The following is a 27873-nucleotide window of genomic DNA, read 5'->3' as shown; positions in this document are numbered from 1 at the left end:
TTTAATTGGCATCAAAACTTAAAAAGTTTATGGATCTACACATGTACATGTAGTTCATGAAACAGATATAAGGGTAATCAAGTATAAATTATTGTTTTGCACACGTCTAAGGTCACATGATTATAGTTAAAGGTCATGTTGGGTCAATGGACATAGTATTTTATTATCATACACATGGGTATGAGTGTTTTCTGTTGTGAATAATTATTCAATAGCTGTTTTCCAAGTCAGCACTGCTGCTATATTGAATCGCGTAATGCAGGCGAGACAGCCAGAGGCATTCCACTTGTTATATTCTGTAGTGCAGTTTTATTGCTGGGAATTATTGTATTGCTGTAATGTAAGCTCATCAGATATTCTCATTTTTTTAATGTGAAAATAGTGGAAAGACTAATTATCAAAAAAGGGATATATTAATTGCAAAGAAATGAGTTTTAATTTGATATAAGTTAGTTTGTGAAAATCACTCCCCTGGCATATCTCTAAATTGACTTTGGAACCATGCGAGGTCAATTTTTTTTCTTTTATTTAATTACATTCTGTTCTTTTTAATCCTGTTTTATAGATTACTAGTGGCTCTAGCCCAGGAAGAGAAGGCAGTCTACCATTACTGGCTTGGTAGAGTGTACTGGGCTATGGGTGGTCAAGCACAACTAGATAAATCTAAATGCAATTCATCCCTACTCAAGGTACATGTTTATACATAATGATTATTGATTTGATTTTACTAATTGATTTGATTTAATTTTTGTGTGTGTCATAAAAGAATCTAAGACATCTATATTGATGGGTAATCCAGGAGGCTTAAAACTTCATTGAATATCTCCTGTAACGCAGCATCAATTCTAAATTGATGTAATAACACCCTGTGATCAGGTATTAATCCTCTTGAACAGGTCCCTCTAAGATTTCATGTTCTTGCATATTTACCTGTATTCATCCTTTCATGGCATTCAAGTAAACCACCCCAAAATCAATAAATCTTACTATTTTACTGGTTACTTTTTTAATTCTTAACTTCATTTACTTCTGGACAAGATATGAGTAGATGATGTACAGGTAACTCGTCCTGTGGTCTTTCTGGATCACAGAAATCTGTTTCTCTTAGGAGAAATTTGACTTACATGAGGTACATGTATATAACATGCTTCGCTTAATCTGGACTAAAATGGGCAAATATTTGATTCGTAGAAGGACAGCTTTATGGAGCAAGTTACCTGTGTATGTCTTTGTGTATGTTCAATACACCAATGGTTGTGATGGCCGTAATAAGTGCATTTAGATTAATTTAAAAACTATAAATGATTTTATTTTATTCCTTAGGCTGCCAAACTTGACCCCAACTACTCAGATTCCTTCCTTTACATTGGACATTACTACATGCAGATAGGCAAAGATACAGAGTAAGCATTTTCTCTTCCTTTATTGCCTTTCCTGTTTCCCTCCTGGGCCCCGTCTTACAAAGAGTTACAATTGATCCAATCAACCGTAACTCTTTGGAAATCCACCACGGTCATGATTTTTTCTACAGGAAATTGGCACAATGTCTTATGTAATAAATGAGAAACACGGTGAATTTTCAAGAAAACGATGAATGCATGAATATACATCATAGCTAGAAAATATTTTGAACAAACATGCATAATAGATGTTGACGTTGCTGGCCGTCCATAGTTGTAATTGATCGGCTCTATCGCAACTTTTTGTAAGACGGGGCCAAGTTACTTCAATTTTTTCTTATTTATGTTTTGTTAAAGATTATTTCTGTTTAGATACTTTCATTCTCATTTTTGTAAATATTATTTCTGGTAAGATACTTTCATTCTAGTTTTTGTCTATTAAAAATTGTTTTTTTTAAATGTCCAAATAAATAATGATAATGATGATAGTAAATCAGCAGGAATACACTTCTGATGTTTGTTTCTATATTTTCAGGAGAGCGAAACGTTGTTACAAAAAAGCCTATGATTTGAATTCCGCTAATGAAGCTGCAGCTAAATCCCTGGGTGATGTGTGTGACGTACTTGATGAAAAGGTAATACTTGCTTCTTAGTAGGGTTGGAGCTCAGGCCAATATCAAGGCCATGTTTTCTTTGTCTTGATCTGTATGTCGTACACAAAGTCTATTTGAGTGACTCCTATCCAGCGGCTTCATGCCTGAGAACATACGGCCTCAACTCCACCCCTCGTGCACAGTCCTTTTTCTCCTATAGTGACATTGGTGTTTTCATGATTATGAGTGATGCTTTACCAGATGAAGTAGACGGGAAATTAGCTATGTTCTCTGCAACAAAAAGAACATCTATTGTTACTCTTTTGTACACAGACTTTGATTTCTATAAATTATGAAATTCATTGACTATTTTTCTTGCCTAGCATTACGTAATACATGTATTTTCTAATGTAAATATTAAGGAATTAAGAAATTTGATAAGATAATCTGTTATGGCGTTTTTAATTGCTTTTGCCAATAAAATTGTTTCACTCATTTCAAACATACATGTACATATATCAATCTTATTCACCCTGCTCACATTGTTATTACGGGTTATTTTCATAAGCAATGTTATACAATGGTTGAAGAAGTTGACATGGAGCATTAATCTCTAATCAGAAACACTCTAGACCATTTCCTTTGAGGATTGGTATTTTGTATAGTACAAAACATCGAGTGATGACATTTAGATCTGAGGTTGAGTTGGTATGATTATTATGTTTTATAAAGAGATATATGCTCATAGTTCATTGTCTGACTACATTTTAATTCTACATGTATATTGGATATCAAGCAGTGAAATTTCCTTTAATATATTAAGAACATCCTATTTCTTTTTCTACAAAATGTAGTCCTTTTTATTTTGCTCTTGTTTTAAAACTTCAAATGTAACAGGATGAAGCTATTTCTGTCTACACAAAAGTGACCAGTCGGGCTGCTCTGGGTGAGGCAAAATGGGCGTGGCTAAGATTAGGTCTCGTTCAGCTTAAAGCAGGCAACGCAACAGAAGCTGTAGAAAGGTAGGTAACTGTGGTTCAGTCATAATCCATTGTGACTACTGCCCTTCAGTTATAATCCATAATCCATATCCATAATAAATTGACTATTGCATTCTCTAATGTTAGATGCTTAAAAATGGAATCATTTGCTTGTTGTGACAATGTGGACTTCTTTTACCTAGTAGATCACAAGGATATCGTGTTAAGAAGATTGTGATGAACTTATCATTTCATCTTATAATTATACCAGAAATGAAGAGTTTGCTAAATGTTTATGACCAAGTTTTACATTTTTAGCCACATACATGGAGATAGGCGTCACTAACAGACTTTTACTGTCCTCCCTTTTGATTTTAGGAGTAAATGGTTTTTGAATTACAAGTTTTTCATTTCTCTAGAAAGATGTATAACATAATCATGCATTTATTTTTAATAATTTGAAAATCTATAATTGATTTGCAAAGTATATTTACTCAAGAGTGGGACTCCTGTTATCAATCTTTGTCTCTTTGGTTCTATTATTTCTTCTTTCCAGCTTTCAAGCAGTTCTGAGAGCTGATCCTGACGATATGTAAGTAAAACCTGAGGAAATAAAGTGATTTGAAATTATGCAGTACTTTTGAATATAAGAACCAGAATAACTAACATTACGAATGTTGATTTGTAAATTATATGTTGTAATGCTGCCCCTGTTTTCCTATTGTGACACATAATTTTATAACAGCCTTATTTGATCCTCTTGATTGATTTCAAGTCAAAGATTGGTTGGTTACACAGATATGTTTTTCTTATTAGTCTTTTAGGATGGCAATCTTGAAGATGTAATTGATTTTTGTGCTTGATTTACATAACAAGAACAAGTGCGCAGAGAAGTATGTGAATATATACCTTTGCTGGACCACACAGTGTATGATTCATCAAAACTTGGAAATTGTACGCATTATGAATCACTATGATGTTATTACCATGATCATTTGTTTACATTGATATTCTGCAGACACTGTCAGGAATGCCTTGCAGAAGCTTATTTGAGCCGAGGCAGCCACACGGCAGCATTGAAAACTTTCTCTCGCATTGTAGAGGTAAGTCTACCATTCTAAATAGACCAGCTATCATATTCTGGATCCTGGGATTTCCCTTGCTAAGCTTCTTTTGCTTTTGGTAATCCCTCCATTTTGTATCTTTAGGCATTATTGAACTTTGGACATTTTTTCTACCATGCTTTTTGCCATATTTGTATTTATCCTGCTTTTTTTTGTTGCATTGATGAATTGGAATAGGAAAGTTATTGAAATTGAATGAAAATTATACTTTGCCTCCTGTCATAAATGATGCTATGCAATTGCTATAGCCGAGTTGTTATTGTACTTGTCTATATAGGAGAGTACTGTGGGTTCAATCCCTACTCCGGCACCTATATCCATGAGTTAGCATTTTTAATACAATGCTCTTGTTTTCAACATTAAATACAGATTGATTGAGATATCGATTGGTTGAATAAAATTAGTAATAAATCAGTGTATAATGTACATTTCATTTTTTTTGTATTCATGTAGGTGGAACCAAATTCAACATATGCTTTATTCAAGTAAGTTATTATTCCTTATGAAAATACAAACTCTTTATGCATGTAAAGATTGCAATCATGTTGTAATAAGTTTGTGTTCCTGGAAATTAGATAAACATACACAATCTTATAAATGAGTGTTGATTATAGTTAAGTATATGGATGGTTTGAACGCTGCAAATAAAGTAATGCCCTTTTCCCCTTTAATTATTAACTAGGATTGGTCACATCAAGCAGACTGTTGGTCTTTACTCTGAGGCAGTGTCGGACTATCAGGCGGTCCTCAGCACAACACCTGACTATGTCCCAGCGCTGAGTGGTAGGTTGAACATTTATGTATGATAATCAAGGACAAATTTTGCCATCATATATTCTCATTGAATTGACATGTTTCAAAGAACATACTTCAGTAATGTGGGGGAAAAGTTGGAATCAAAACAGAAAAGGATGATTATATGACATTGGAAAAGTAGATCCTCATTTGAAAAAAATAAACAGACTCTTTATGTTAATATATTTTTATATATCTCAACATATATAGTATATTTACATTTCAACCAGTTATTTGTTGTAGAATAAAGATGCTAAATTTAACTTGAGCTAAGCATGAGGGATTTACCTTCCCTATATTTGTAAGGTACATGTATAATAACAGAATTTTAGAAAATAATGTACATCGGTGTATATTGCATTTTATTCTTAGGCCAAGGTGAGACATACATCTTAATGGCCAAGGCTGCTCTTCATGAGTTCTTCAATGCCAGAGGTGTTTCTTACATCCAGGAGGCGATCACTGTCTTGACAAGGTATACACTTCAGCATGCTGTTTGAGGATAATATGATGATGAGGAAGGGTAGGATGTTGATGACGATGATGATGATGATGATGGTCATAGCAACTGCTGGTGATGGTGATGATGATGATAATGATGGTGATGATGGTGATGATGATGATCATGATGATCATGATCATGATGATGTTGATGATCATCATGATCATGAAAATGATGAAGAAGATGATGATGGATATCTGTGGAAGTGGGGTGGTGATGGTGGTGATAACAATTATGATGATGATGATGATGATGATGGTGATGATGATGATGATATTGATGAATATTATAAATAGCACAGGAGAAAATGTCTTAATTCAGCAATAATTTCCCATGAACATTATGTGAATGTCCTATTATCCTTTTAACAGCTGCACTCCGTTCTGGACAGAACCTATGCATCTATACAATATCCCACACAGTTGTTTCTGTCTACTGATTTTCTCTGTTTTAACAGCTATTCTGTTCATCCCAAACTGTAACCATTGACTAGCCTATACTTACTTTCTATATACTACCTCCAGAAAAATATTCCTCTTCCTAAACTGTACCTGTACCTGTTACATTCATTGAATCGCCCATGAATTGTTTTCATGTTTCCTTCCAAAAGAGCTGTACTACTTCGTTCTGATATCTGTGGCTTGTGGAAACTGTTGGGAGATGCCTGCACTGTGTTAGCTCCACTACACGACAATCTCATCAGGTAAGGAGACAAATCTGCCCTTATTCTGAAGTCAGGTCTGACTTACAACGTGGTCTACAGTAGTATTTCAACTATGGGTCACCAAATGCGACATCAATTTCTCTATTTACATTATTAATTCATTATCACATTTGGCATTGAAATCACCGAAAATTGTTTCAAAACTATAATTACAATAGTTTTCTTTGCCATTAAAATATGGGGACAGGTCTAGGTATATACAAGAAGCGATACATTGTAAACAAACTTTCTACATTTTTATCTTCCCATAATTTTGTCCGTGGCTTATATTATAGTTTGATTTTAACCTGACCTCAGAATATAGGCCATCATCATAAATTAAAGCTCTCAAATTTTTTCCATTCAGGAAAGCATAGATTTCAATGCAGCATTGTTCATTTAGTGTAGTGGTGGTCAAATTATTTGACTGCTTATAAAGCACAAATATTTTCAATAAGCAACTAGAGGACAAAAAAATCTTACTGTCCTCTTTGAGGGACTTGGTAAAGAGACTAAATGCCTTACTGTAGGTAACTAGAGAATCTACCAAGGTCGATGTATTGTGAGACCATTGCTCTACCAACATGAATATTGTGCATCTTAAATCAAAGATTTCACTAACAAGCATAGATATCACTTATCAACTATGTTACATCTGTTTATATCAAGATTTTCCTGTTTTAATAGGAATTTTCTTTTAGCATAAAGATGCATGTTAGTAAGTTCTGTGTATGATACTATGAAAGACACTGTGTATTGCTTCATTATACATTTGTAATTTCCATCGTCACTCTTTGTCATTTTTTTTTCTTCAGGATTTCAGTGAACGGGGCTTTTACCTGTGGAGATGAGAAGAAAATTGAAACATTAGACAAAGGAGAACTGCTGGCTCTAGGTGGGAGGTTAGTCACCGTGCACAATGTTAGAATATCAATATGCAGGTTGTTTACATCTGCCATTGGTTGCAATGTATTCAATTCAATTCAATTCAAAATGGTTTATTCAGATAAAAAACTTCAATCACAGCACAGAGCCGAATTACAAAAAGTTTTTACAACATAAAAGATTGAAATTATAAGGAATAAGCAAAGTGTGGCATATAACAACAAAAACATAATACAATAAAACAACAAATATGGTACAAGAAAAAAAAAACTTATTACAAGACAAAAAGTGTTCAATATGACGTTAACGGTAACAGTGATAGCATTATGTCATCTGCTTTCTGTACTGAGAATGTGGTTTTATTTATTTATTTATTTACTTATTTATTTTACTTATTTTATTATATATATGTTTTTTTAGGGGGGGGTGTATAACAAACATGAAATCTAAATAAAATTAAAAATTAAAAAAAATATCCAAGCACTACCAACCATCATAAATATTTTCCTGGATATTGCTTGTAAATTCTATACAATTGTCGAGTTATACACTCTGCCTAGACTCAAATCATATATGTGATAACCATTATATTATTCTCAACTGACATTGACCCACTGAACATTGAATTCTTATTGACCTGTTCTAGGAGATGATGGGATAACTGTCAAAGCTGATAGGTCATGCATTTCATGTCATGTCAACTGCCAGTCGTATATATTAGATCTATATTTCAAAGATTATTCACTTGATATTTTATCTATCAAACAGGTGTTATGGTCGGGCTGTGGAGCGTCAGAAGGAGTGTGCTAGCTTGTGGCATGATTTAGGCATCAACTTCTATCATCAGTACCAGTACACTCAGGATGTGAAAATGGCAAATAAAGCATTGCAGGTTTGTTTTGATCATCAAATTCTCACATTTCCCCAAAATTTTCAGCACAAGTCTATATTCTATAGGATCACATAAATGTATTAACTCAAAGGTTTATACCAGGCTTCTTAACCAAAGGTTTAAGGCCTACGCAACATGTAGGGAATTAAAGAATTAAAACAGAATCATATGCAACACATCTTAGAGTCAACCATATTCCTAAATGAAATCTCATCAAATTGACATGGAATAGAAAAGCAGACATTTCCGTATTAGATTAAAGAAAGGTATGGGTATTCAATGCTTTAGTTAAAAAATTACCACGTAATTTGATCTATCTTATATATTTTCTTCCATGTGTTGATTTTAGTGTTTTGTTATGTTTAGTTCTGGTGAGTTATTGATAAGACCACCATTTGACCTGCTAAAACCACCAGGTTCTCAGTATTAGTAAAGCAGAAAGTCAATTTTTCTCATATCTTTGAAAACGTATCTTGATAATATCTTACTTTGAACCAACATGTCATTTGTTCTTTTTTTTTATACTGGTGTACAGTTTATCCGCAAAGCCATCAAGCTAGATGAATCTAATCACATACACTGGACTGCGTTGGGTGTTGTTGCAGCATCAAAAGGTTAGTGCATATCACAGTCTCACTCAATGTGTACAAGTGTGAGATCTTGAATACAATTGTAGGCCTATCAGCAGGACACGATACATACATTGTAGTGGTCATCTAAATAATGAGTTAAATTTCCATTTCTTTGCTACTGATGATAGGTCAGTATATTCACACATTGCTTATTGACCTATTTAAATGGACCATTATAAATTGATAACCAAACATAGTCTCATTGATCAGTGCAAATATTTGTGGAAATAATTTCTTACTAGATGTACTCATCTCACTCATGTATACTTTTTGAATCTCTATCTCCAAAGCTAAACATTTTTTGTGTGTAAATGGACAATTTGATAATAATAATAATATTCAGTTCTTTTATAGCGCATAACACTTAGCAACGCATGTCCCTATGCACTTGGATAAAATTAAGGAAAGAAATTAGAAAGTAAGTAAAGAGTGTTGGGCACTGAATTCATTACAAGTTAAACAGATACTTTTTTAGGGAAGTCTTAAACCTATCTAAATCATGTATATTTCTCATATAATTAGGAAGTGCATTCCATAAGACGGAAGTGGCATGTGCAAATGAGTGCTCACCATATGTTTTGGTAACAATGAGAGGAATAGCAAACAGCCGCTTTGTGCTTGATCTTAAAGTACGAGTAGTCTGATGTAAAGTTAATAGTTCGGTTAAATATGGTGGAGCTATCTCATGGATGCATTCATATGCAAAAACTAATAATTTGAAAGAAATACGAGAATGAACAGGAAGCCAATGTAAGTTTCGTAGTACAGGGGCGATTGATTCATATTTTCGAGTTTGAGTAACCAATCTTGCAGCAGAGTTTTGGATAGTCTGTAGTTTCTTTATTTGTCGCTGTGGTAAAGCGAAAATTAGGCTGTTACAGAAATCAATATGACAGAGAACAGATGCATGTATTAGTTTTTCAGTTGTAGGTTTATCCAAATAATTTTTAGTTTTTCCTAATCGACAAAGAGCGTATGATGCAGTGCGAGATTTATGTGATATAAAGTTCTCAAATGTCATCCGTGTGTCAAAGATTGCCCCTAGGTTTCTACATGATTTGCTACTAGTAATTGATGTTTCATCAAGATCTAAACTCTGTATTGGGGTTGTTTCTCGAAAACGTGATATAATTTGAAGGAATTCTGTTTTACTACTGTTCAGTTTAAGACTATTCTTTTTAGACCATTGTTTGATTGCTTGTATACAATGCAAAATTTCAGTGGTAGGGTCAGAATTACTTGATCTCATGAAAGAAACATAGAGTTGTATATCATCCGCATAAAACATATTTTGGATAGGATATCTATCAATTATGGATTCCAATGGAGAAATATAAAGTTTAAACAAGGTCGGTCCTAATACTGATCCTTGCGGAACGCTTTGATTGAAAGGGTGGGTGGATGATCGTTCATTCCCAATAACCACACGGTAACTACGGTCAAGAAGATATGATTGGAACCACTTCAAAGCAAGGTCAGAGATTCCAAATGTGTGTTCTAAGCGATTTAAAAGAATGTCATGTCTTATGGTGTCGAAAGCAGCTGAAAAATCTAACAATATAAGGATAACTTCCTCACCTTTGTCCAAAGACACCAATGCATATCATTTGTGACTCTAAGCAGAGCAGTTTCGACACCATAGAACTGACGATAACCTGACTGAAATTTTGCATACAAACTATTTTCTTGAAGATACATGTGTAAGTTTGTAACTGGGAGGCTGCAAGAGTTTCTAAGATCTTGGCATTATAATAACACTAACATGAATCTTAGTACATTTGCTAAAGGAATTTGATGATATGCTTGTCACACAAAAATTATTAATTGGTAATGTGACCTAAAGTATGGAATTAATTTGACATTTTCATCTTTCCATGCAAATTGTACAAAGCATATTTTATTCATTGGTTAAAATGACATGGGTTCATATGTAAAAATAATAAAATTTCAGGTCAGTTCTCAAGCAAATTTATGGATTCATCATCAAATAACCTTTGCAAAGCTTTAGCACTTACTGGATAAACAAATAGTTTAAACCAATTAACTTCTTTATTTTTAATACTTTTGCTAATTTTTGAATGCGAGTAAAACATATGGATGGGAGTAATTACATGAAGTATTGATGTTTTTAGTATGAAACGTACTGTATTATGCCTTCTTATTTACAGATGTTGATGACCCAAAACTTGCACAACATGCCTTCATCAAATCAATTCAATTAGAATCAAAGGTAGACATTTTATATCTTATAATCTGTATTTATAGTGTTTAAGAATTAATGTATTTAATAGTATGCCACAGTTATGAAAGTTTCTTGTAACAATATACTTGATTTAACACAGACACGTTGAAGGTCCCGTAATAAATGTGCACTTTTGGCAATGGATCCTGTATTTGCACTAGTTGATATGCTCGTTGCTATGCTTCAGCCCTCATTAATATTTTGTTTTTTGCTCACTGTTTATATAATTATAACTATTATAATAACACTAACATGAATTTAAGTCCATTTACAAAAGGACAAAGGATCTTCTTTTATCAAAAGTTCTGAAGTATGACCTGACCAATGATAGAATCGGCAAATTCCTGTCAATGAACCACTTCGCCAACAAATGGTTGTCTTTGTGAGGTGAACATTTCTGGAATGTGAGTCAATAAAATGCAACAGAATTTAATGTTAATTGTGTTTATTTTCCCTACAGAATGTTGTAGCATGGACCAACCTAGGAACCCTATACCTTTCCCATGGGAACCTAAAGCTTGCTAATGAAGCCTTCGCTGTTGCCCAGTCTTTGGAACCAAACTATGTGCAATGCTGGATTGGACAGGTAGAAATCATTTGTGTTTTGTCAAAAAAATAATTCTGGCACTTAATGCATTCAAGGAATAAAAGTGATTGGTTAACATCGGTTTGACTTTAAAAAATCTGAGCTAGAAGGTCACACTTGTCACCTGTGTCTGTGATATGTTACAAAAATGAAGCCCAGAAAAAATTGCGTTCGAAAATAATTATTTAGTGCTTCAAAAATTGAAATATAAAGTGACCGAAAACACCATCTTAATTTCATCCCATACACTTATGTGTACTATTTAGGCATCTATAAGACGCCTATTTACAAAATCGGGGTTTGCCTTGTAGTTTTAGCTTTTCATTCTCAATAATGGTTGTTTTCAGGGTTTATTAGTTCTAATACATGCACTTGTACACATGTTTCATATTGGTTTGAGAATATTTTAAATTGGCTGCTCACAAAGTTAAACAATACCTTTAATCCTGCCAGGTATCTATCCGTATCACCTGGGTTGAAGGCAGCACAGTATGGATAAATTTCTTAGTGAATTTCAGATCCACCATACAACAATTAACAGAGTATTTTTGTTCTGTGTCCTCAAGTATCGCTTAAGCCCATTTCTGGTTGTTGCTTGTATTATTGTATTTGTACATTAAGATAATGAAGTATGTCATGTAAATACTGATTTGTTCTGTTTTGGGTTTACATGTAGTTTCTAAAAACATTTATCCTGAATCTCTATCATTCAGAGTATACTGGCTGAGACGGTAGGGAGCCAAGAAGCCATGGACCTCTACAGACATACCACAGAGTTAACTACACATGTAAGATCTACAATGCTAAGATACCTAATGAAAATAATTTTTTTTTTTTTTTTCATGGTACTTAAAAATAATGGTAGTTTACAAATGCTTTGAGAAAGGAACCTTTCTAATTATGACTTATTCATTTTTACATTTAACTTTAATGTGTGCTGTAATGTGTACCTAAGTGTTTATATATAGTCTAGTCTGGCAGGGGAAAAAAGTTATATGGGGGCTTGGGGCAATTTTGCCCCTTGCCCCAAAATGCTCAAAAGAGCCCTGCAAAAAAAAAAAAAAAGACCCCCATTGCAGATTTAGGCAGCTTAGGCCGTAGATTGTGAAAAGAAGCCCTGGAAAATGAAAAATTAAATTTTTTGCCCGAAGTCCAGCTCTACTAAAGTCGGATCGGCAAACTTCACACACGTGACACAGACCAAGGCAAGCCTGGTAATATACGACCTTGATGTTGACCTTGACCTACATCCTTCTGAGCATGTTTGCTTGTCTTGTTTCATTCTTTGATAGATTGAAAGCGGCCTTGGCTATGCTGATTTGGTGTGCAGTGCACTCCTAGACCCGTCACTCAACAAGGATTCTGAGGTGTACAGATACAATGTGATTCAGATGGCTGCCATTCCTGCTGCTGAAGCAGCAATAGGCAAAGTTGCAGGTGTGCACACGTACAGTGAATGATCTATAAGTTGGGGTTTGGGTATGACACTGAAGTGAAGATGCTGAATTGACAAACAGCAACTAATTTAGAAAGAGATAAAATGAAAAAAAAAGAAACAGAGAGACAGTGAGATACAATTCAGTTTGGATTTAAAACTGGCAGCTCGATTAGATCCATTACATGGTAATAACTATACATATTATGATCATAAATGGTTCAGCAAAAACAAGATTAGCTGGTGGTTCATAAAGATTTATGATATAAGGGTAGAAGAAAAAAACAAGATTAGTAAATATTTGTGTAATGGTAAAGAAGGTTCCAAGATTGACTTGCCTGTTGTAAATAATTCTTACACATCTTCCTTTCTAAATCTATTTTTATCTTGCATTTATTATTATGAACTTTCACCTTATTAACTTATAAAGCCCTTTCTCCCTCTTTTCTCCTTCCCTCCTTTTTAATCATCAACTTTATCACAGATCGTCTCCAAATTAGTGGAGAAGCTCACACTTTACATGGAATATTACAAGAAAGACAAGGTCTACATCGAGCTGCAGAAGTGTCCTATAAACAGTGAGTCTTAATAAATGTAGAAATATTCTCCACTCAAAGTCAACTTCAGTTTGGTTTATTTGTGAACGTCTCACAAAATGTAGTATGATATAACATTTGATGAGGTAGGACAAACACTGATGATTAAAATACAACTTAAAAATTCCATAGAAGTGATATAGTGGTAATAACGAAAAGAATGGTTAAATATGAAGGGAAAAACCATTGAAAAGTTGAGCATAAGATAATAGCTTCTCTTTAAATGAAACATAGATGTAAGATATAAGTAGCAAAGATTGGCTTATAATAATAATGGTGGATTCTTTTGAAGCGGACACATCCGTCAGGCATGGCGCTATTTACAATCATAAAAATTAGGGCATAAATACAAAATTGTCTTCCACCTTATAATCAAGTACAAACTATCAAACTTAATACTTCACTTGCTGGAACTCCATTCCGTTTCAGCTTGCACAAGATATACAGACGTTTCGAAGCACGTCGGATGAGCTGCTCCACTTGCAGATCCCAATTTAGGTTCCTTTCAAAAGGAAGGGGGCAAGAACTTAACAATAATTATTTCAAAAATTTCTCATCATTGTTATGCATGTCCATACTTGCTAACTGCCAAGATAATTCTTTACACTGTTTTCCCAGAGCACGAGAGGTGGTAAAGACTCAGGGAGATGCGAAGCAGATCAACATCGCCTTGTCTAATCATGGTAGAGCTTTGAAGTAAGTGGAAATCAATCATTCTTTCGTTTCAGTGCCTAAATAGAAAGACAGACAGATAAGCAAGTTGACACACACCTTGTAAAGAAGTTACATGCTGCATTGATATGTCTATATAAGTTAGAATATGGATTGTCTGCACTTTTGAATTTTTTTCCTCAAATCTGTGTATGTTTGTGACTCATAGGCCTTTTTACTAAGTGATGCAAATTTATGGATGTTTTATGGATGTTTCCAGGGTGCCGGACTTGCCCTCGGAGGAAGGCTGGGGCTTCGAGCGAGAGGCCAGCCACCTGCCGGGCCGACAGCCCCCCGTACGTCGAGGCCAGTCACCCGCAAAACCTCTCCGAGGTGGGCAGGGGCTTTTGAGGGAGACACCAGCCCAACAGCAGACGGCCAGGGCCCCGTACGTCGAAGGCAGGCACCCGCACCCGAAGTCAAAGGTGGGCAGGGGCTTTTGAGCGAGACACAGCCCAACAGCAGTCGGCCAGGGCCCCGTATGTCGAGGCCAGCCACTCGGTCATCCTCTCCGAGGTGGGCATCGGCTTTTGAGGGAGACACAGCCCACAAGGAGGCCGACAGGCCCCCCTCAGGTCGACGCCAGGCACCCGCTCATCAACCCCCTCATCAACCCCGAGGTTGGCAGGGGCTCTCGAGCGACAGCCAGCCAAACACCAAAGGGCCAGGCCCCCGTAGGTCGAGACCAGGCACCCGCTCTTCACTTCAGACGTCGACAGGGGGCTCCTGAGCGGCACACAGCCAAACAGCAGATGGCCAGCCCCCCGTATGTCGAGGCCGGGCACCCGCTCTTCACTTCAGACGTCGGCAGGGGCTCTTGAGCGACACACAGCCCAACACCAGTCAGCCAGGCCCCCGTAGGTCGAGGCCAGGCACTCGCTCTACCTCTCCGACTCGGCATCGACACCCTGGCCAACTCCAGACAGCCAGTGGACTGGAGGCCACCTCCAGTCCACTAGCCCCCCGTACGTCGAAGCCAGTCACTCGCTCTTCCACTCCGAGGTTGGCAGGGGCTCCTGAGCGAGAGCCTGCCCTCCTCCAGTCCGGCAGCCCCCCGTACTTGGAGGTTAGGCACCCGCTCTTCCTCTCCGACGTCGGCAGCGGCTCTATAGCGGGACACAGGCCACCTCCAGTCCACTAGCCCCCCGTACGTCGAAGCCAGTCACTCGCCCTTACACTCCGAGGTGGGCAGGGGCTCCTGAGCGAGAGCCTGCCCTCCTCCAGTCCGGCAGCCCACCGTACTTGGAGGTTAGGCACCCGCTCTTCCTCTCCGACGTCGGCAGCGGCTCTATAGCGGGACACAGGCCACCTCCAGTCCACTAGCCCCCCGTACGTCGAAGCCAGTCACTCGCTCTTCCACTCCGAGGTTGGCAGGGGCTCCTGAGCGAGAGCCTGCCCTCCTCCAGTCCGGCAGCCCCCCGTACTTGGAGGTTAGGCACCCGCTCTTCCTCTCCGACGTCGGCAGCGGCTCTATAGCGGGACACAGGCCACCTCCAGTCCACTAGCCCCCCGTACGTCGAAGCCAGTCACTCGCTCTTCCACTCCGAGGTTGGCAGGGGCTCCTGAGCGAGAGCCTGCCCTCCTCCAGTCCGGCAGCCCACCGTACTTGGAGGTTAGGCACCCGCTCTTCCTCTCCGACGTCGGCAGCGGCTCTATAGCGGGACACAGGCCACCTCCAGTCCACTAGCCCCCCGTACGTCGAAGCCAGTCACTCGCTTTTCCACTCCGAGGTTGGCAGGGGCTCCTGAGCGAGAGCCTGCCCTCCTCCAGTCCGGCAGCCCCCCGTACTTGGAGGTTAGGCACCCGCTCTTCCTCTCCGACGTCGGCAGCGGCTCTATAGCGGGACACAGGCCACCTCCAGTCCACTAGCCCCCCGTACGTCGAAGGCAGGCACCCGCACTCGAACTCCGAGGTGGGCAGGGGCTTTTGAGGGAGACACCTCCCAACAGCAGAGGGCCAGGGCCCCGTATGTCGAGGCCAGCCACTCGCTCATCCCCTCCGAGGTGGGCAGGGGCTTTTGAGAAAGACACAGCCCAACAGCAGACGGCCAGGGCCCCGTATGTCGAAGGCAGGCACCCGCACTCGAACTCAGAGGTGGGCAGGGACTCCTGAGCGGCAGCCTGCCCACCTCCAGTCCGACAGCCAGACGTAGGTAGAGGCCAGGCACCCGCTCTACCTCCTTGACCTTTTCAGGGGCATTTGAGCGACAGCCAGCCAAACACCAGAGGGCCAGGCCCCCGTAGGTCGAGACCAGGCACCCGCTCTTCACTTCAGACGTCGGCAAGGGGGCTCCTGGGCGGCACACAGCCAAACAGCAGACGGCCAGCCCCCCCGTATGTCGAGGCCGGGCACTCGCTCGTCAACTCCGAGGTGGGCAGGGGCTGTTGAGCGGCACACAGCCCACTTCCAGTCCGATAGGCCCCCGTAGGTCGAGGCCAGGCACTCGCTCTTCACTTCAGATGTCGGCAGGGGCTGTTGAGCGACGGCCAGCCCAACAGCGGTCGGCCAGGCCCCCGTAGGTCGAGGCCAGCCACTCGCTCATCCCCTCCGAGGTGGGCAGGGGCTTTTGAGAAAGACACAGCCCAATAGCAGACGGCCAGGGCCCCGTATGTCGAGGCCAGCCACTCGCTCATCCCCTCCGAGGTGGGCAGGGGCTTTTGAGAAAGACACAGCCCAACAGCAGACGGCCAGGGCCCCGTATGTCGAGGCCAGCCACTCGCTCATCCCCTCCGAGGTGGGCAGCGGCTTTTGAGGGAGACACAGCCCACCTCCAGTCCACTAGCCCCCCGTACGATGTATCCATGTATTTATGGATGTTTCTTTCCTGTTGAGTATTTCATAAAGCTGTTCATAGGATACAAATGACTTTATGCAGAACTGGTGACCTTTTCTTGTGCTAAATGTCATATCCCTATGTAGCTGAATTAGCACCTAAGATTGTGTTCTAGTCTGACATAAAGTCATGCGTATCTTTATTTCTGTTCAGTATCAATTAATTTATCTTCCACAATCTGATAAAAATACAAGTACAATAGTATAAAAACATTCAGAAATACATTCAAACACCAAAATACATTGATATACAAAGGGGTACATTATAAATACAACAATATCAGATAGTGGTGGGATTGACAATAGGCCTCCAGACCTTTCAAAGGTCAATCCCTACAATACATGAAAAGCTTTATGAACCACCCACCGGAGAACCTAGTTACAAGGTATACATTTCACTTGTTAGTAATAAAAGAATTACAATATATAGCATGCATTTTGCATACAGTACATTAATTGTGGCTATTTCCAACAAGCTCTTTCAATCTCTCAGGTTTTGTATAAAAGGCATACATAAAGATGATAGATTATTCACTCATTTTAAAAAGTTGAATCTCCCCACTTATTCCCAAATCTGAGAAATCAGTCACTATGCCTAAAATATAGTATGTTAGTAAGCAGTTTTATCCTAAATGTTTTGTTTTATGGTTAAAAATGATTCTATCCTTCCATCTTTACTCCAGCTCCATTGGTAAAGCAGAGGAAGCCAGAGATACCTTACGTTCTATCAGTCCTCTGGTTGATATTCAAGACATCCTTCAGCTTGCTCTGGCCCTCTATCGGAACAAGGAATGGCAGGAAGCCTACATGGGTAATTAGCAGATTTTCTCACTATCATTAGCTTCTTTCTTGCTTTTTAGTAGTTGCAATTAACTACTTAGTCTGACTCAAGCATTTTATGTCCTTGTGGCAATGAATCTTTGAATGTGTAACATAGAACTCTTTTTTATACGCCCGTCCTAGGACGGGACGTATTATGGTATCACGCTCGTTGTCCATCTGTCCGTTAACTTTTCCTTGTAAACGCGATAACTTCAGTTTGACTTAACCTTGGCTCATATAATTTGGTGTGTATGATACTAGCATGGATCCCAGGAGCCTATTGATTTTGAGGTCAAAAGGTCAAAGGTCAAGGTCACAGTGACATATTTTCATCTTACCCTTCTGCGGTCCTTGTAAATGCGATAACTTCAGTTCAACTTAACCTAGGCTCATATAATTTGGTGTATACGATACTAGCATAGATCCTAGGAAGCCTATTCATTTTGAGGTCAAAATGTCAAAGGTCAAGGTCACAGTGACATATTTTCATCTTACCCTTCTGCAGTCCTTGTAAATACGATAACTTCAGTTTAACTTAACCTAGGCTCATATAATTTGGTGTGTATGATACTAGCATGGGTCCCAGGAAGCCTTTTGATTTTGAGGTCCAAAGGTCAAGGTCAGAGTGACATATTTTCATCTTATTCTGCAGTCCTTGTAAACGCGTTAACTTCAGTTTAACTTAACTTAGGCTCATATAATTTGCTGTGTATAATACTAGCATAGATCCCAGGAAGCCAATTGATTTTGAGGTCAAAAGGTCAAAGGTCAAGGTCACAGTGACATGTTTTCATCTTACCCTTCTGCAGTCCTTGTAAACGTGATAACTTTAATTTAACTTAACCTAGTCTCATATTTATTTGGTATGTATGATACTAGCATGAATGCCGGGAAGCCTATTGATTTTGAGGTCAAAAGGTCAAAGGTCAAGGCCACAGTGACATATTTTCATCTTACCCTTCTGCAGTCCTTGTAAACACGATAACTTCAGTTTAACCTAACCTAGGCTCATATAATTGGGTGTGTATGATACTACATGTAGCATAGATCCTAGCAATTCTATTGATTTCGAGGCCATAAGGTCAAAGGTGAAGTCGCCACCTTCCACTTTTCTTGCTTGACCAATAACTCAATTTTCCGCGTTACAGACGGGCGTATTATGTGCTCTTGTTACTGCATACCGTGATTTTGATTTTCTTTTACAGTACTAGTAATTTGTAATGTGATTCATAAGAGTATTATCCTGAAATAAAGGGCCTGTGTGATGGAGTATTATGGAAAAATAATTCAAAATGGTGTCATTACCACTTAAACTTGTTTTGATCGTGATTTTTTTTTTGTCAATATTTGTTCAACCAAAAGGAAGTTATTATGCAAATGGCCAAATTTCGGATCTTTACATTAAACATTGTGTATTGTTGTATAGTGTATAAGATGAGAGTAAGTTTGTAAAAAGACAATAATATAAACTTAATATCACCATACTATCTCAAGTTTCTATACTATGCAAAAAAGATACAGTTTTTGTCTCGCCTGCATAGCAGAGCGAGACTATAGGTGGCGACAACATCAAATCTTAACCTAAGCTTAATTTTTTTTAATGACATCATAACTAAGAAAGTATATGGACCTACATGTAGTTCATGAAACTTGGACATACGGGTAATCAAGTATTACTGAACATCCTGCCTTGGTTTCAGGTCACATGACCAAGGTCAAATGTCATTTAGGGTCAATGAACTTTGGCCATGTTGGCGGTATTTGTTGAATTACCATCGTAACTTTGAAAGTTTATGGATCTAGTTCATAAAACTTACATGTAGACATAAGAGTAATATAGTATCACTGAACATCCTGTGCGATTTCCAGGTCACATGACCAAGGTCAAAGGTCAGGGTCATTGAACTTTGGTCATGTTTGGGGTATTTGTTGAATTGGCATCATAACTTAAGAAGTTTATGGATCTACTTCATGAAACATAGACATAAGGGTGATCAAGTAAATGTATATATTGTTTTGCACACATCTTAGATCACATGATCATGGTCAATGGTCATTTTGGGTCAATGAACATAGTATTTTATTATCATATGAATGTTTTCTTTTGTGAATAATTATTCAATAGCTGTTTTCAAAGTCAGCACTGTTGCTATATCGAATCACGTAATGCAGGCGAGACTGCCAGAGGCGTTCCACTTGTCTGTTCCTGATTTCCCTTCTGTACAATTTGCCTCAATACATGTATGTAATTTACCATTGTAATTTAGCTCATATTTTTTTATTATTATTTTGTTTATGTTTTATATTTCTATATTTTTTTTACTCAATTAGCTTACGAGCAAGCATTGCAGTTAGTTTCTTCTGATGTTGAGAGATCTCAGATCCTGACAGCTCTCGCCATGGTGTCCTGCCAATCTGGAGATCTTGCCACTGCTAAAACCTTGCTCTTTCAAAGGTGAAACTCACAATTTTGAAATCTTATTCACCACCAATCTTTTGATTTTTTTACACATTTCTGAACATTACATTTTTGACAGGATTTGCTTCAATGTGAAATGAAATTCAAATACATGTATCATTTTATCTGTTAAAGAAATATGGCAATTTGTAGGTCATGGCTCTCAGAGGCATTTTTTTTATTCTTTACCTAAATTGCATATTCTACATATATATGCAATGTCAACTATATTAAAGTACCTGCACATCATTAGGGGCTATGGTCCTTCGGTGTTTAAGTTTAGAGACCGTAGATATTGGTAGATAATTTGGTCCTAATCAAATAGCTATCTTCAACATTGTAATTTTGTGCCAAGTTTTCAACTGTCTTCTAAACAAGATCATGGATCTGTTTAAATGTGGCTTACTTTTTACCTGTAACACGTCCCTGTTCTGTATCTTGTTCCAGGTCTGCCTATGACATTACTCTGTTTTCTATCTACGTAGAGAATAACATTCAGTATATAACTAATTGTATGTAAGGCACTTCTTGGTCAAGCTCCCAGCTACACCATAGAATTGTAGACTTGTCAACCCAATCAACCCATCAGTACGTAGCAAGTTTAAGTCAAAACTTATATCTATTGAATGAATAACAAAGCATATCAGGAGATCTGATATAGCACACTAGAATACATACATGTACATGTACTTATTATAGTTTCTGCACTCTATAGATTAAATGCAATCATTATTATTATTATGATCTCCTTGTAGTTCCCAGCTGTCATCACCATGTCTTGAAGGGTTAGTAGCACTGAGTGCCTTAGGACTACAGACCCAGGATATGGTCCTCACCAATGCAGCCCTGGCTGAGCTTGCCAAGCAGCCTAACCAACAGGACTTGGTCCACCAAACAACGGTCCTGGCCTCTGCAGCTCACTACTTGCAGGTAATAAGAAATTATCCTATGGGCAGTTTAAAAAGATGTTAGTCCTACCCGGAATATGTGGTACATGTACCTCCATGAGATGATTTTTTTTTTCTTATTCATTTGCTGTTTAATTATGGCTAGAGTAGTTCATGGATTGAAATGAAATTGGAGAAAACTGAGGTTCAAAGGGTTGAATATTTTGAACATAGTTTTTTGTCTCACCTGCATAGCAGAGTGAGAATATAGGCGCCGCTTTTCCGACGACGGCGGCGTCAACACCAAATCTTAACCGAAGGTTAAGTTTTTGAAATGACAGCATAACTTACAAAGTATATGGACCTAGTTCATGAAACTTAGCCATAAGGTTAATCAAGTATTACTGAACATCCTGCCTGAGTTTCATGTCACATGACCAAGGTCAAAGGTCATTTAGGGTCAATGAACTTAGACCATGTTGGGGGAATCAACATCAAAATCTTAACCTAAGGTTAAGTTTTTGAAATGTCATCATAACTTAGAAAATATATGGACCTAATTCATGAAACTTGGACATAAGGTTAATCAAGTATCACTGAACATTCTGCATGAGTTTCACATCACATGACCAAGGTCAAAGGTCATTTAGGGTCAATGAACCATGGCCGAATTGGGGGTATCTGTTGAATTACCATCATAACTTTGAAAGTTTATGGATCTGATTCATGAAACTTGGACATAATAGTAATCAAGTATCACTGAACATCCTGTGTGCAAGTGTCAGGTCACATGATGAAGGTCAAAGGTCATTTAGGGTCAATGAACTTTGGCCAAATTGGGGGTATTTGTTGAATTACCATCATATCTCTGTAAGTGTATTGGTCTAGTTCATAAAACGTGGACATAAGAGTAACCAAGTATCACTGAACATCTTGTGCGAGTTATAGTAGTTTTCAAAGTCAGCACTGCTGCTATATTGTGCAGGTGAGACCGCCAGAGGCATTCCACTTGTTTAATCATATGCCAATTAGTTAGAAAATATAAAATCTCTTTTACAAAGATAGTTTCTACATATTTTGAATAATGCATCAAAGTTAGTTCTCCATTGGATTATATGGCAGTTTTTTCCAGGTATCAGCTCACTCACAGATGAATTTCTAGGAGTGTTATTTTGTATAGCAGAAGCCACCGCAGTGGTTTTAGATATTACAAATTAGATTTAATGATACCCTCACCAAGTTTTTGTGAATCTATGTGAATAACTGAATCATTCTTTCAGAATATATTATACTAAATTCTTACACCTAAACAATTTAAACAGATGTCCAGTTTCAGCATGAAGACATATGACTTTTGAGGTACCAATATAAAAAGACACTAAGCTCACAAAATGTATGAAGTTTAACTGAAAATGGTGAATTGTCTTACATGTTTAGTCATGATTTCTCTTTGTTTTCCTCATATATCAGGGTGATTTACCAGCAATGTCTAAGCACCTCATGACAGCAGTTAAAGAGTAAGTACATCAACTATCATGAACCTTTGCAGTCAGAATGATGTTATGTCACACATTGAAGTAATACAGAGTATAGTGAAGTGTATTCAAGCTTTCATCTGATGAATTACTGATCCTGTTGACTTCTGAACTCTGTATTGACCATAATTGTAGTATTTTAATGATTTGATAGTTAATTTTCATCAAAATAATGTTTTTTTTTTTCTAATTCAGCTATCCCAATGACAATCATTTATGGAATCTGGCAGCAGAACTGATGCTACTGCTTGATGCTACAAATGTGGAGGTATTTATCATTTTTTGTTGTTGAAAGAATCAGATCTCAGACAGAGGCCTCTTTGTTAATCATCCCTTTGTCCAAAAAGAAAACTCTATATGAATATGAGGCACATACTTGTACATGTGTTTTTTTTTTTATTGTTTAATTTCTATTTCACCTTTGCAGTTTTCATGATTCAAGAATAGTGAAGATTAAATAATGAATATCCGATCTTTAATTTCCAATAGATATTTTTCTCAAGATTTCAAGCTTTACCACGTACCAAAAATATTATGGTCAAGGTTTTGTGATCGAAGGCAAGAGAAATTCCACACAAAATATGAATTCAACAACATTGAATGGCAAATGTCATATAATGATTGATTGCCAAACTTTGTGCTATCAGGGCCCATATACACTGTAATAAGGCACATTTTCTAATTGAATGATGGAAAATGAAGTCATGCTTATTTATATGTATGTTAAGCCCGTCTCACACTGTGTGATCTGATATGACATTATTTTCTAATAAATCACATTTTGCATTAAATATGAAAGTTTCAAAAAGAAAAATTACTTTATTTGAAGTTCAGCATAATGTTAGGAATAAAGAAATCATAATTTTGCTTTGCGGCAAGCCCTGTTGTCGGATTAAAATCCAAATCGGCTTCAAGTCGCAGCTGATGATGACGTCATTACGATTTGAAATTGGATTTGCTTTTATTCCTACATTGAGGCTCGAACTACAATGAATTTTGATTTCAGTAGTTCTATTCTGACCTGGTTGGAATGCTTATGTCAATATTATAATGATTTCTTTGAAAATCGAATCGCAACGAATTGCATAGTGTGAGCAGGCTTTAAAATAGACCTTGAGCATCCCAAAAATTATAATCATGTGTAACTTCAAAAGCAGCTTTATGAAGCGTAACTGTCTTCCATTTCTATTTTATTGCAGTTTACATTGACCTGTTCAGAAAAGGCAAGACTTCTAGTACCTACCCACAAGGTGAGATGCAAAAATATACAAATTAGTTTATTTTCAACAAAAAGCTCATAATATCTGTACACAACATGCCATCATTTAACTTTGATAAAAGTTTAGCTGAAGAAAATCTTTTTGTTCAAAACAAAGGAAGAAATTTGTATAAGTGCCAGTGTACAATGTAATAAAATCAGTTATTTCCATTGGTTTTTTTTTTTGTCTGTTTTCAATCATTGAACATATGATAGTTCTTGTATTCGTTGTGTAGATATTTGTGTGTAATCACTGTCTATACTGCCTTCTTGTAGAATGTTCTTCAAGTCAATGCTGCTGCAAAACTTTGCTCTGGTTGCCATGGTAGTCCTTCCAGAGGTCGTCTTTCTCCCAGCTTGATTGCAGCACAGAAGGCTGTCCATGCCATGCCAGGTACATTCAGAATATTGTTTAACCCTTTGAACCCTGAATTATTTTTGGCTGTCGGTGAACCATACCATGAATTATTTGCACTAATCGACCACATTGGCAAACTCCCATGATTCGAGCCCCAAGCGGCATCTTCCCCCTGCTGGTACCTGGCCCGGCCCGGCTGACGTTGTTTAGCTTCTTGTAGACCTAGTCTATACAGACATAAATATCACCTATAGTGTCTATTTTAGGCTCAAAATCACTGTTTCAACTGAAGTGAGATTTATCAATAGCTTCCCCATAGTAAGCGCGTGACTCGCCATGTATAACCACACATGGCACACAAGCTTCTGCAGTAGAGTAGTATATTTTGGCCATATTTTATGCCTAAACCTACCAAAATCAATGTCAATCTTGACTGAAATTATCAACTGAATATTCCTACACGTACTAGAAAGATGACGTCATTTTTAAAAGATCACCTGACATTTAGAACCCATGTTTTTCAAGTCACATGGCTTCAGGCCAGTATTCCTGCCTATTGGGTTTTAGCGGGCGAGTTCACTGCATGGTATTCCAGCCTATCGGGTTCAAAGGGTTAAAAGAAATTATCTTTGATTCAAATGATCTGTCAAAATAGGCAAAAATGGAGGCAATACAAAAGTTTCATATCATGGAGTCTATACCTCGGCCCAAAATAAACCACACTTTTGCTGTTAGACGTATAAAATGTGAACAAAGTAAATAAAAATAACCTGTTCAGAAAATTTTGACTCTCAGTCTCTTCATTTTTTTTTTTTTTTTAAGGTGATATGAATAACTGGGCCCTTCTTGGAGCTGCTTGTTCTGCTCAGGCAACATACCAACATGTCCACCAAGATGAATGGAATCTACTAGATGTAAATCTTCAAGTGGCCAAATTCCTCTTGCAAACAAGTGAGTAAAATGGGAAAAAGAAGAGAACCCTGTATATTAGTAATTGATAATTTTTGTATTGTTTTTTTGTCAAGTATCTGAAAAGAATTATTTGATTCAGCCGCTGAATATTGTTATATTTCAATAATGAGAATGTAATTTTTGAATGTATTAAACATATTCACAAAGACGTTGAAGTAAAACAATAGTTTGTGCAGATTTTGTATAATAAGTGATTAATTTGGCATGTTTATTGAGTGGTCAAATAATGCAAGGGCTCTTTTGGCCAAAACTAGCAGTGGTTTTGGACCATGGTTTATTTAAATGAACCCAATGATTGATATTGACATAAATTATTATAGTATCAAACCGTGGCAATAAGCATTAATTTAGCTAGCTTGATAAAAGTGAACTTATGCCCAAGATTAAATGCACTTAATCCAATTATATCTAAAACACCAATGATAGTATGTTGTTGCTTGATAAACTAGGTAGTGTAAGTTTAGAAAGCTGAATAAGAAATTAGAAATGGTCAAGAATGTATTTATACTCTTCACTTTAAAGAGAGCTTGAATTATTTCATGTCTCCCATGAATGGTAATTTCTGTGAATGATTATGAAAACTCCATACATCAAGGAGTTAATGAGATTTATTACACATTTATCTGTTTTTAGGTCAAGCAGATTCTAAGCTAGCTGCGTGGGTGTCTCTTCACAATGTATTCTGCTTGTTACAGAGGCAACAATGGAAGGAAGCAAAGGATCTCTCACAGAGGGTAATTCATTGGCTATTTAAAGGTTTTGGTACATGTAGTTTATGATGACGATAACCACTAGTGAATCTAGTGAAACTATTCTATGGAGCATTAAAGTATGAAATCGAGTAAGAAATAATTCAAGACAGCTGGACAAACCATGACAGTTCAAACCTCCATTCATCTTTACAGTTCCATTGTGTAAAGTAAATTTTTTACATCATCTTAATTTTTCTAGGTTGATATTCAGAATCAGCCATTTCTATGTTATGGGTATAAGCATTTAGTTGATGTCTTGAGCATAGTTTGACAACTTTCAATTGTTTTTTAAATCTTTTGAAGGTTATTTCATGAAGCTCAGGTAAATTTCATTACATAATTATGAATATGAGATGTACGTGTATTATAGATCTGACAAGAGCAGGGACATCACATTTCAACTGCAAACTTTGAGTTTGACGGCATTCAGCTTCATTTCCCTAATGCAAATTCCTACTTTTTAAATACTTTTGTTTAAAGTTGAATTAAGAAGACGATTCCAAAAATTGAGATATTTACATTAATATCAACCTTACAACCCCCCAAACACTAATAGGTGATTCGACCCCCCCCATTTTCTTTTTTCAAAATAGTGAATTTGAACGATTTATCCCTACCCATTTTCCCTGAGTTCGCTCCTGCAATGCCTACCGAGACGGGTGTTCTTTGAGTGTGACGTCACCGGGGGGTATTCGGTCCCGGTGTAGTAAACAAGGCAGTGCCGTTTTGTGTACTATGCACGTACTCCTTCATATGGAATGACTGCAGTTGAAGTTGTATCTGCGAGCCATAGAACTTGCAAAGAGGAAATGATTAAAATATTTGTGGCCGTACTATTATTCCAAATATGTGAATTCCCTCAGAATGATACCATAGACCCTAAAGGAATAATTTCAAGGTGAATAATATGAAATTTGATCGAGATCTTCTCACCAGTCGATAACGTAGCAGACGTGTTATTATCACATATTTATCCGCGTGTGACGCGGCTCTTGCAAAAAAACACAGTTGGTTGCGGAATTGCTTTGTGCATGTGCCGACCGGCCGCCCGCTCCGGCGCAGCTAGCTGTCGAGCTACCGTACCGTTCTTGTTGTCTTCAACCATAGAGATGTATACTAATTACTATATATCTTTCTGTCTTCAACTCACTTCCGAATTGCGTTTGTATGTGTGACGGTGACCCCTAGCGTAATTAAATATAGAAAACAACTCAGAAGGCCGAGAAAGAATACTATACGTTTGGTTCAAGATTGTTCTGTGGAATGAGCTATGAGTGGAAATGATCCAGAGGATATAAAAGTGGAGTCAAAGACAAAAGAAAAGAAGAAAAAACGCCAGGAGATCGCTGCACGGCCATGAACTAAGTCGACATACCAGACCATAACAGTACACTCAATGCCTGGGTGTTGTGTGTACTAGTATTATGCGTTCAGCGCGCGCTGAGCTAGCCGCCGGAATTACTTTCCAGCTACTCACTTGATTGAACATCGTGATAAAATAAATGAGAAATAGTGAAAATATCATTCAATAACTCACTGTTTGCTATCTTACATCATGATTGAAGAGTTCATGGTGGTTATTCATACTGTTTTTTATACAGGGAAAGTAAAGATTTGTACATATCAGTCCTATTTGTTTGATTTGAGTTGCTTTGAAAAAAAATTGTAAAATATCTTTCTCTCTCTGCATAGCATTTCTGTATGACATTCAGGCACCTCTTATACTAAATTCCCCCCGGTGACGTCACACTCCGAGTGACTTTTCTGTACACTCGTCTCTCGGGCTCTGACAGGTGGCTAATTTCATAGACTTTCAAAGCAAAATATCGAGAAGGCAGAGGATTATTGTGACATGCTATGTGTTTGAACAACTTATATATACTATATATTGTATGTAGAACCTATATTTATGGAAACTCACCC

At 37.6% G+C, this 27873-nt stretch overlaps 1 protein-coding gene across 1 annotated transcript in view; it reads left to right on the top strand.

Annotated features, from left to right (window-relative positions):
- The window catches only part of LOC129262198 (tetratricopeptide repeat protein 37-like), a 49635-nt gene that overhangs the window by 15528 nt on the left and 6234 nt on the right, over positions 1 to 27873 (top strand). The window contains exons 13-40 of the mRNA XM_064100124.1: positions 566 to 689; positions 1324 to 1403; positions 1936 to 2035; positions 2891 to 3015; positions 3530 to 3565; positions 3992 to 4076; positions 4551 to 4582; positions 4780 to 4880; positions 5265 to 5367; positions 6005 to 6097; positions 6913 to 6999; positions 7751 to 7874; positions 8410 to 8488; positions 10675 to 10736; positions 11209 to 11334; positions 12048 to 12122; positions 12627 to 12771; positions 13254 to 13347; positions 13984 to 14061; positions 17592 to 17719; positions 20062 to 20185; positions 20944 to 21118; positions 22546 to 22592; positions 22806 to 22878; positions 23810 to 23860; positions 24145 to 24262; positions 25049 to 25177; positions 25832 to 25932. Of these exons, the coding sequence (XP_063956194.1) occupies positions 566 to 689; positions 1324 to 1403; positions 1936 to 2035; positions 2891 to 3015; positions 3530 to 3565; positions 3992 to 4076; positions 4551 to 4582; positions 4780 to 4880; positions 5265 to 5367; positions 6005 to 6097; positions 6913 to 6999; positions 7751 to 7874; positions 8410 to 8488; positions 10675 to 10736; positions 11209 to 11334; positions 12048 to 12122; positions 12627 to 12771; positions 13254 to 13347; positions 13984 to 14061; positions 17592 to 17719; positions 20062 to 20185; positions 20944 to 21118; positions 22546 to 22592; positions 22806 to 22878; positions 23810 to 23860; positions 24145 to 24262; positions 25049 to 25177; positions 25832 to 25932 (2695 nt within the window). The remainder of the gene's footprint in view (positions 1 to 565; positions 690 to 1323; positions 1404 to 1935; positions 2036 to 2890; positions 3016 to 3529; positions 3566 to 3991; positions 4077 to 4550; positions 4583 to 4779; positions 4881 to 5264; positions 5368 to 6004; positions 6098 to 6912; positions 7000 to 7750; positions 7875 to 8409; positions 8489 to 10674; positions 10737 to 11208; positions 11335 to 12047; positions 12123 to 12626; positions 12772 to 13253; positions 13348 to 13983; positions 14062 to 17591; positions 17720 to 20061; positions 20186 to 20943; positions 21119 to 22545; positions 22593 to 22805; positions 22879 to 23809; positions 23861 to 24144; positions 24263 to 25048; positions 25178 to 25831; positions 25933 to 27873) is intronic.

The sequence above is a fragment of the Lytechinus pictus genome, chromosome 5, assembly GCF_037042905.1.
Source record: "Lytechinus pictus isolate F3 Inbred chromosome 5, Lp3.0, whole genome shotgun sequence".
Classification (NCBI taxonomy): Eukaryota; Metazoa; Echinodermata; class Echinoidea; order Temnopleuroida; family Toxopneustidae; genus Lytechinus; species Lytechinus pictus.
The sequence above is the reverse complement of the archived record's forward strand: the minus strand, read 5'-3'. Positions and strand labels throughout refer to the sequence as shown.